The sequence below is a fragment of the Cyclospora cayetanensis genome, unplaced genomic scaffold (assembly GCF_002999335.1).
Source record: "Cyclospora cayetanensis isolate NF1_C8 unplaced genomic scaffold, CcayRef3 CcayRef3_contig_10, whole genome shotgun sequence".
In the NCBI taxonomy this organism is placed as follows: domain Eukaryota; phylum Apicomplexa; class Conoidasida; order Eucoccidiorida; family Eimeriidae; genus Cyclospora; species Cyclospora cayetanensis.
In genome coordinates, this window is record NW_020312037.1 from 148,943 (window position 1) to 158,614 (window position 9,672).

The 9,672-nt window shown below is 53.8% G+C and overlaps 1 protein-coding gene across 1 annotated transcript; it reads left to right on the forward strand.

The window, feature by feature from the left end:
* The first annotated feature begins 4,528 nt into the window (after window positions 1–4,528).
* On the forward strand, window positions 4,529–8,037 carry LOC34620645 (nuclear pore complex protein Nup98-Nup96). The gene is made up of 6 exons (XM_026337718.1): window positions 4,529–5,451; window positions 5,721–5,844; window positions 6,035–6,148; window positions 6,371–6,649; window positions 6,884–7,007; window positions 7,190–8,037. Exons 1-6 carry the CDS (start codon window positions 4,529–4,531, stop codon window positions 8,035–8,037), a joined length of 2,412 nt encoding a protein of 803 aa, XP_026193503.1.
* The last annotated feature ends 1,635 nt before the right edge of the window (window positions 8,038–9,672 follow it).

Here is a 9,672-nt window from a genome sequence, read left to right on the forward strand (position 1 = left end):
GAGACTTCCGGTTCTGAAATGATTCGGAATGCTTTGTCTATGAACCTAACTGTTAAACTGCGGGATTTCAACTGTTACGATGGCACTCATATCGTCCAGAGATTCAGCAAATTGCTTACTTCATCCCCTGCTCCAGCTCTAACACGACTCAAGGTAGCTTAATTATTTCTAGTTCATGCCTAATAGCTCACGTGTCTTTCAGTAGTATCATTCCGAAGAGGGATGCCAACTTCGTCGATGCTTTTGAAGTGCGTGACCCCTCTAAATAATGGCCATAGTCAACTACTAAAGATCACTCTGTGGCAGATGAACAGACAGAGCGCACCGACCGCGCTATTCTGTAGTATTTGCAACTCTATGCTCACAAAAATCTAACGATTTGGCGTTGATTTCTTCCTTGCACTAATTATATTAAATATTCGACGGTACACTGGTCCACCAGTAGCACTTCCGCAACCTTGGTTCTCACTGAGGACCGCCTTCTCGGGGCGTGGACCTGGTGGTCCAAGGTCAGCAGGTAGCTTTACCGGCGGAGAGATTCAAAAAGCAGCTGGCTTGGGCATGGGAATGCTTGCGTAACCTATAGGCATAAGCCTGGTTTTATGACAAGCGGAGGCTGGGTGTGTGTTTCGAGCCTGGTGATTTGGTCCATATGGATAGACATGCATTATGACGCGCACTAGGAGGAGACCAAACCAATTAGGCTGCGGTCACGTGGCTGAAAATACTTGCCATCTTCTGACGAATTAAAGCTGTGTTAGTCTATCGGTTTCCTCAAAGCTGAAGGTGCAACAGAACTATCCATCCTGGCATCTTGAAGAAGTTTTAGAGATCTTTGAATAATTTGCGGACATTCTGGCGCAGTTAAGCGACCGCGCAGGAATCTTTCGAATTGCAGGATTCTAGAGCAACTGAGCATCAAGGGTCATACTAGACGACAGTCGCTAGTGAAATACGGTGGGGAACACACACACACTCACAATCACAGCAGTGTATGGAGAAGCAGCTGCGAACTTCGTTGTCTGCGGGAGAATCCGCCACTATTTTCGGTTCGAAGGCTAATTACCAGGAATTTCTCACTCGCCTTTTTTTCTGAATTCCTTCTTCCTTCGTACGTTCTGTGCCCCGAGCATTTAGTTATATTCAAGGGCACTGCGTGGATGGTCTGCAGTTACTATTGTTCAGATCTTCGCCACTCGCAAGTCTATGCGTAGGCACTTTGTGTTACACCGTCTCCGTACTCTTCCTTTTGCCCATTTTGGGTTAGACCTTGAACACACAGAAAGGAGCGGCTGGATTTGCATGCAGAAATTGCTGCGTTGGCGGAGCTCTGCTGTATCAAGCGTATCTCTGTACATTTTGCTTGCCTTCTGTTATCTCATAGCAACAGGCTCACCCATTTATGCTCTCCGACAACAGCGAGCCATTGTCCCGCCACGGTCGGGTTGGTGTGGTCGTCGGTCGCTGTTGGCCAGGCTTATATGTATACTCCCTTCTAATTCTCTTTTGGGCTGATGGCAACTCGTGTTTTCCACTCACCCTTGTTTCGTGCATCTGCTTGTTTGTTGAGTGGAGATGCAGCTGGAACTCTTGCAGTACCTTGTGCGTAGCTGGTCTTGACGGATAGATATGGAATACGAGGACGTTTCATATAAGTGTCAAGACGAAAATGTAGCGAGATCAGTTACACTCCGAGACTTTTTGCTACACTGGTCACAGTTGATCAAGGATTAGTAAAGAATCATCTTTCCTATCTGACTGCTCGTACATTACACCTACGATTTTGACATGGCGTGGTTACCTTGGGTTCTTGCTCAAGGGTATGAAGGCTTTGGTCCTGAATGCAGCGGTTCTTTTGGCAAACACCCCATGTACCCAAGATCAAGGTCCGAGTGTTTACAGGGTGGGGCAACCGACACCGTAGCTGCGCCTCTAAGGGGTCAAAGCAGGGAAGGAGTGTTTCTAAAAGGATACTCAATATTTTGTACAAAATTCTATATTGGGTTTAGGTCTACTAAAGTGTTTCCCTTTGAAGGCCCATAGAAAATCGTTACATCTCTCGTATAAAGGTACTAACGTATTCTAAGCGCAATGGAATGATCGGGCATAGATATTCTAGGAAAACTGTTTTGTAAATGATGAGGGTGCACAGGGACGTACATAATGCCGAGAATGCTTATGAACACTGAGCATGGGGCCCCGTGGCTTTTGAATATTTTGAGGAATAGAAGTAGTCGTAGTAACAATTGTCGTACTAGTACCAGCAATATTAAGAGAAATTCTTGTCCATTAGCCTCCCACTCTTAAGTTATCCATACAGAAAAGCCTTCATGCTGTGGTACATTTCAGGAAGCCCAGGATAATCCCCGCGTAAGTTTGGATAGCACAATCCCCGCGCTGGCACTGCTTTTAATGCCCCCGACATGAATTGCTAGCAGGCTCCGGTGGATTTGGGATCGGTACACCGCGGCATTCTCGGTGATGTTGGGGTGTTAAAGTGCACTAGCACTGTTGTGTCATGCACCTACGCCCAGCAGGAATATAATGTAGAGTGCCTCGGCACTAGCTAGCAGGAGTGGCTTCTCCTTAATATCTTTCACCAAAAATCTGTTAAGCTTGTGGAGCAGTCGCAAAGGAATCCATGAGGATATTCTAGAATTGATACTACGATGTGGCAATGTGACACTGGCCATGTGTACATAGGTTTCCGCAGAAATTAGTTCTGGAAGAATGTTTTCCCGCTCTGCCGAACATCAAGGGATATTTTTAGAGTGCGTCCAATGAATTGTTTTGACGTTCTCAAGGTGAATCCACCGAGTCTCTGAGTTTATATCTCCGACTGTATTTTTCAATGGCAGTGTCACTATAATGCCCTTTGTCTTTCCGAATTGCATGAATGTCCTTATCCTGGAAGAGTGCCGTTCCCAGCACTTCATTGAAAGCTACCTTCCTGCCCTTGAGATATTCTTTGAAGCTGTTGGCAGCACAATGCTACTTACTGTAGAGTTCATCAATATGCGGCCTTTTGGTGGCTTACACAGTGGATACACGGGCAAATCCAAAGAACAGCTCCCGCTCGCTCCAGGTACCATGGGGTTACTGCTCCGGCTTGCGAAACTCCAGGGTCCTGTGATCTGCTGAGTTAACTCCGGCGTTAAATATCTCTCTATGGATTCCCTAGATGGAGTACCGAAGTGCTTGTATACAGGCACTTATCCCCAAACCCAATAGGAGGCTTAACAGAACGCTCGGGCGTCCCTCCCGAAGTGCTCCCCCATCTTTATGCCCTCACCTACTAGGGTTCCGGTATGAAGCGAGAGGAACCCTTACGGCATGTGTCAGTTATGCCTCTAATCATCTGGATCGTAAACAGACAGTTGCACGCTACAAGTAGCGCACAGAGACAGAATACTTAGTCCTACCATCCGGGCTCAATCTACTATGCTGCCCAGGAAATATTCAAATGACCAGAAAAATGCTACACTCGTTACTGTTTCGTTGTAAAATGTCGATGGTGCAGTAAAGAGCGCTCAAGTGTAGCTTTGTGGCTTTGCAAATGCTATGCAAGATTGCCACATGCAGCGCTGCCCCTGAGCGCTTAACGGCTATGCCACCTGCTTCCCAATGTTCAAGCAAGACGCGGTCAGATGCGTCGACTCAGGTAGCCTGCGAGTTGGAGTCAACTGCACTCGAAAATTGCTACTAAAGCTATCCTGGTAGTTTAGGTATAATTGTAGGTGGTTCTTCCATAGTTAAGTTGGCACCTGTGCAAGTATTAAACAGGCTTGACCTCGTCAAGCCTGGCGATTGAATGAATCTCCTGAGCTAAGGACAATGGTGCTTCTAGTGATCTTCACTTTGTGTGGAGAGTGAGCCCATAGGCTTTTTGGCGAAGCACACCCTGTGGGAGGGAATGACCCTTGAGGGACGGGGTTGGAGGGTGTCCTTAAAACGCGTATTCTTTCCTTTTTGGAGCCTTTGAGAAGCTTTTTGTTGAGGTCGTTGGCTGGTACGCTCTCCGAAGGGGCCCGTAGGTGGGTAACGTGGAACCCTGGCTGTGGGTTGATGCGGGGTGGGGCCCCAACCGCGCATGGCGACTGACGGCAGCTGCAAGTTTGAACGGAGGAATATGACGCAATCAGAGAAAAAGATAACCTCATGGAATTCAAGAATTAACCGCTAGCCTTTGGCAGCTGAAACGCGCACACGGTGACCGGGGTCCAGGGGCCCCCTGTGCGCAATCGTCAGTGCCCACCCACGAGCGGGGCCCCACGGGACAAGCAAATGCGATTTCATTGACGGTTCGGAGCTCCGTTGGCTGCTGTGGCCGTTTAGGCGACGTGCTTTCTGCATGAGGGTCCAGCAATAATACCCTGAGACTCTCTTTTGCATGTGTCGAGCCGGGGATTGAGCTTTCCTGTGTCCCGAAGTCTCTGTCAAGCAGCTCTGCCGGGGTGTCTTGGGGGAAGGGGGCTACGAAGCCCTCTTTATCTGAACGCACTCGCTTCAGAGCCACAGGCGAGAGACTATGTTTGGCACCACTGGGCAGCAGCCCACGCCAACTGGGGGGGGCCTCTTTGGCGCCTCCACCCAGGGGTCGGGACAGGGAACGGGGACAAGCCTATTCGGCAGTAGCGCCACGTCAGCAACAGCGAACGCTACTGGAGGGACTGCAGCTCCCTCAGGGGCCTCCTTGACGGGGGGCGGCTTCGGATTGTTTGGGGGCGGAACCTCCTCAGGCACGTCAACTGGGACCGGCGGTGGGGGCCTCTTCGGGTCGTCTGCCACCCCTGCTGCCAATTCCACTCCAAGTGGTGGCTTGTTTGGCAAGCCTTCAGCCTCTGGCACAACAGGGGCCAGCGGTGGGGGCCTCTTCGGCGGTCTCTCAACAGGTGCAGGAGCTCCCGCTGCTGCCTCGACGGGGGGAACTTCCACAACAGCAACCGGAGGAGGCCTTTTCGGGTCGAACACTGCCGCTGCTGCTGCTGCGGGAGCAGCAGGAGGAGGCCTCTTTGGGGCGTCGAAAGCCACACCCACTACGGCGTCTACGGGGGGCCTCTTTGGTACCAGCAGCGCTGGAGGGGGCCTCTTTGGCAGCAGTACCACCACTACGGGAGGGGGAGGCCTCTTCGGCAGCAGCGCCACCACTACACGAGGGGGGGGCCTTTTTGGCAGCAGTACCACCACTACGGGAGGCGGAGGCCTATTCGGTAGCAGCACCGGAAGCAGCAGTAGCAGTAACAGCAGCTTGAAAAGGGGTAGTATCAGCACCGCTGCCTTCGCCTCAGTAGACTGGCGTAACGCTGGCCTGCTGCCTAGACAGCCCACGCTGGAGAGTCTCGGACGGGTTCTGCAGAACCTGCCTCAGGGGGCAAGGGAAGTAGAGGTGCTGCTGCGGGAGCAGGAGAGACAGCTGGAGGGTCTCCAGGCACAAACTGAATCTCTTAAAAAGTAGGGCTGCCCTTCGTCTCATCACGAGCTAACGTCTGCCTCTCTCTTATCGCACTTTATACACATAGATATACACATACATACACGCACATACATACATATATATGTATATGCGCATACACATGCACACACCTTGCACACATACGCAAACACACACATACACATAATTACACACGCAGTTGCGCGTTGCTTCCTTTAGCCCGCTGCCGCGAGTCTTAGATGGCCTTTGTTGTGAGGTGTGTGTTTGCATGGGGGGATACGGGGTGCAGATCTTTTAGCTCTCTTGAGGTGGGCCTCTCCGCGGAGGCGGCTCGCGTTGCTGCTGCTGGTCACCGCGTCTCGGTGATGAAGAGACAAACAAACACGGTGCAGCCCCTCTTAGAAAGAGACAAGGTTAGTTTACGGTTATCCTGAAGCGAGGCTTTGCTCTAGAGGCAACTCCTGGTTCCCTGCAATGTTTAAGCAGCAAGGACCTTTCCAACAGACAGAGGGGCAACACCTGCGGGGCCCTCACTGCTCCCGTGTTTTGCTTTTGTGTGCATTTCTTCTCTTTTGCCCTTGGTACTGCCTCCTGCTGTTGCAGAGCTTTTGCGTCCAAGTTGAGCAGCTCTATCAGCAGCTCATACAGAACATTGCGGTAGCCGCCGCGGGGATGGAAGCTCGAGGTGCAGACGTGCCGTGTGCACTTCCTCTCCAGGTGCAGCTCGAATCCACGGCGGCTGTCTAGCTAGCCCTTGCTTTCCGAGTTGGCGTACTCCCTGGCTAGCTATCGTGTGCATTAGCCAATAGGGCCTCCGCGGTGTGCCGTGTCTACCCTGCACAGAAGTGGCGTGGCCCTGTTGAGGCAGACGGGGCTGCATGCACTTCTGGCTGGACAGCCTGGGGTTTCCTGTGTGTGTGTGTGTGTGCCGCTGCACAGATTCCGTGTGCTGTGTCGACTCCGTGTATCCAGCAGCTGCTCCAGTCCATAGAAAGGGCACGAGACAGGCTCTCTTTGCTTGAGGCGCAGCTGCAGGAACTGCGTGTCGCAGAGGAAGGCTGCGTCCCCTGTGATGGAGTTTCCTCCTCCTCTCATAGAGCCGAGCATCAAGGCTCCCCGTTTGGCCCGCCAAGCTTCGGTCCCCGTAGAGCAGATGGGGTTCTTATCGCTGAAATTTTAGGGGCCCAGCGCGACCTCCTTTTCAACGCATCTAAGAGGGTAGGTAACCTGGGAGCTTTGCCGTGCGGAGACAGATTCTCGGTAGGAGACTCTTGAGGTCCTACGGAGGGCTCCCTTGATGTTTCCCATAGGCTTTGTTGCATTTTCTTGAGGAGGGAGCCACACGCGCGATGCCAGAGGAGCGTCAAAGGCCACGGGAACTGCTTTTCCGGAGGATTGTGGGGAGACACCGCATTGTCAGAGGGTGTGTTGCCTTTCGTGCGTCGTCTACAGGCGCTGGTTCTTCTGGAGGCAGCGCAGGAGGCCCAGGAGGCCCTTGACCAGGCCGGGATCAAGCTGCTACCCGCCGCAGAAGACGAAGAGGCAGCAGATCTTCAAGCAGCCTCAAGACCTGACGGTAGGAGGGGCAGGGGCATGCATGCATGCGCTGTCGTATCTGCTGCTGCTGCTGTGGGCGCCTTGGCTGTAGCTCCTCCAAGAAAGCGGCGTATCGCATGCATTTTTGGGGTGTTCGAGTGTTTTCAGGGGTGGCGACAGCGGGCACTTTGTTTGGGGGGCCCTCCGGTAATGGTGCGGGAGATAGGGGCCAAACGAGTGGCGGGGGGGGCCCTCTGTTAGGGGCCTCAAGCTCCTTGTTTGGAAGCGCCCCGCAGCCGAGTACCGCCACTGGAGGCGGTCTCTTTGGCGGTGTGGGAGGAGGGGGCCTTCTGGGGAGTGGTGGGGGGGGTCAACAGGGTGGAGGTGGCAGCCTCTTTGGAGGCCTTTCAGGGGGCAGCAGTGGACTGTTTGGCAGCAATCAACAGCAGCAGCAGCAGACTGGGGGCCTTGCGGCGGGGGGAGGTCTTTTGGCGGCTTCTACTGGTGGGGGTTTGTTCGGCGCGTCTACTGCGAGTGGCATCGGAGGGCAGACAGGAGGCGGGACGGCGGCAGCAACGGGGGGCCTCTTCGGGGCCAGCTCAGGCTTCCAAGGTGCTTCTGGGGGTCTGTTTGGCAGCAATCAACAGCAGCAGCAGCAACAACAACCCGCCACTGGGGGCCTCTTTGGAGCCTCCTCCACAGGGACCCAGCCTGCAGGTAGCGGCGGCCTCTTCGGAGCATCGACAGGGGCCTCCGCCACTACACCTGGAGGAGGCGGACTCTTTGGAAACACGCAGCAGCAGACAGGTGCAACGGGTGGAGGGGGCCTCTTCGGGGCCTCAAACACCCCACAACAAGCTGCAGGAGCAGGAGGAGGCCTCTTCGGGGCCTCAAACACCCCACAACAAGCTGCAGGAGCAGGAGGAGGCCTCTTCGGGGCGTCCACCGGCGCACAAGGGGGGGGTGGCCTTTTCGGCACCTCCACAGGGAGTCAGGGCACTGGGGGGGGCCTCTTTGGCAACACGCAGCAAATTGCGGTGGGAGGCGGTCTCTTTGGCACTAAGAAATAGGGAGGCGGGGCGAGTAGCGAGCAAAGAGAGTCTCCCATGCTTCTCTATGGGGAGGCCACTGTCTGCTAGAAGATAAAGGGGGGCAGGGAGACCTAAGGGCCTCTTGCCTGACGCAGTTTCGGTGCCCTTGCGCTTGCTCAACCAGTTGCAGTGCGCAGATCACCGCAGACTTTGAAAGCCATCAAATCCTGTTTAAAGCATCGAAACCTTGCGGTGAAAAACATCCACCGCAGGGATGCCCTTCTCCTTTCCTTCCTCCCCCCAGCCCTTTTCCTCGGCGTGTTCCGTTTGCTTCTCGTTCTGCGCGCGACATCTGAGTCGTAGTGGGAGCGTCCTGGCAATGTGTACGGGTATCTTGGCTTAAAAGCGGCCACCCTTTGATGCGCGAAACGGCTTTACAAGTCGCAATCGTGCCTGGCACGTACGCTAGATCATTAGCAATGGGGTCGAAGCATCTAGAACCTCTTTGGGGTAGGCCGCCAGAGTACTCACCACGCCCTTACCTAGCGGCGAAAGCCCAATAGACAATAAACGCGCAGGATCGACACTGGAGCTGGCGGCCTTCGTTTCGAGGGCCGCCAGGACGGTCCTCATAGCCAACACGTGGTGCGCCATTGTGGAGAGAAACCTCCTCAAAGCCAAGAAGCCTTAGGCTCGCAACCCTAGAAACAGGTGTTTTGCAAGCCGTCGAGACCGATCCGAACGGCTGGGCATCGGAGAACTTTCTCGGGCAGCAGGAACGAGAAGCCTAGCCTCTACCCTAAGACCCCTCAAACATGCACAGCATGCCTGGCTGGCTCCGTTAGAACGCACATGGTACAAGGTAAACGCCGAAAAGAGGAGAGACAGCGGTAGAAATGGCGAAGTTGAAGGCCTCGTTGTACTCCTTGTGCAGCAGCAATTCGCGAGGAGCGACTTGGCTGGCGCGCAGTGTGAGAACGCCGTGCACAGAGCGGCCGTAGGAATGTTTAATAGGGCTGCCTTGCTAGTCTTTTGTACGCGTTTACAGATACCCTTGTACAGCGGTTCATACTCTTTTTGCATTAAGAACGCAAACGGCCCTCTAAGGAGGATATTCAAGAGATCCTGGGGGTGCCGCCACTAGGCGAGTCCTAAATACAGTGGTGCTGGCTAGGGGCTAACAACAGGTCTCTCTTCTGAATTTTCACCCTTTAAGCAAAGATCCTACTTGCATTCCCGGGCAATATCTGTAGGCTTCTTAATGACACATGTCCCCTGCTCCCTGATCATAGCGAGTCATTTTCTAATACAGCGTTCTTCCTTGGCAACGCGTCCCCTCCCTTCCCCGTCTCGCTCACTCCCTAGTGGAAGCATTTTCCCGTAAACGGTTCCTACGTGCCCTCAAGCCCTAATAGCGCATGCACATTGAGTTTGATGAGTTCTTGCTGCGCATTTCGATTTGTGTGTGGTTGGAAGAAAGTAAGGAAGACCAGAAACTGACGGCGAGGAGACGTACAGGCTGCGCTGCCCGGGGTGCCTTCCCTGTAGGGGCTGGTGGCCCAGCACCATGTTGGGGGGCCCCCCACCCACCACCTGGTTTCCTTGGGGGCTTCCTTACGCTTGTCTTTTTAGGGATTCGTGCATGGATTTTCTGTATTTCTCAGCGTGCAAGCC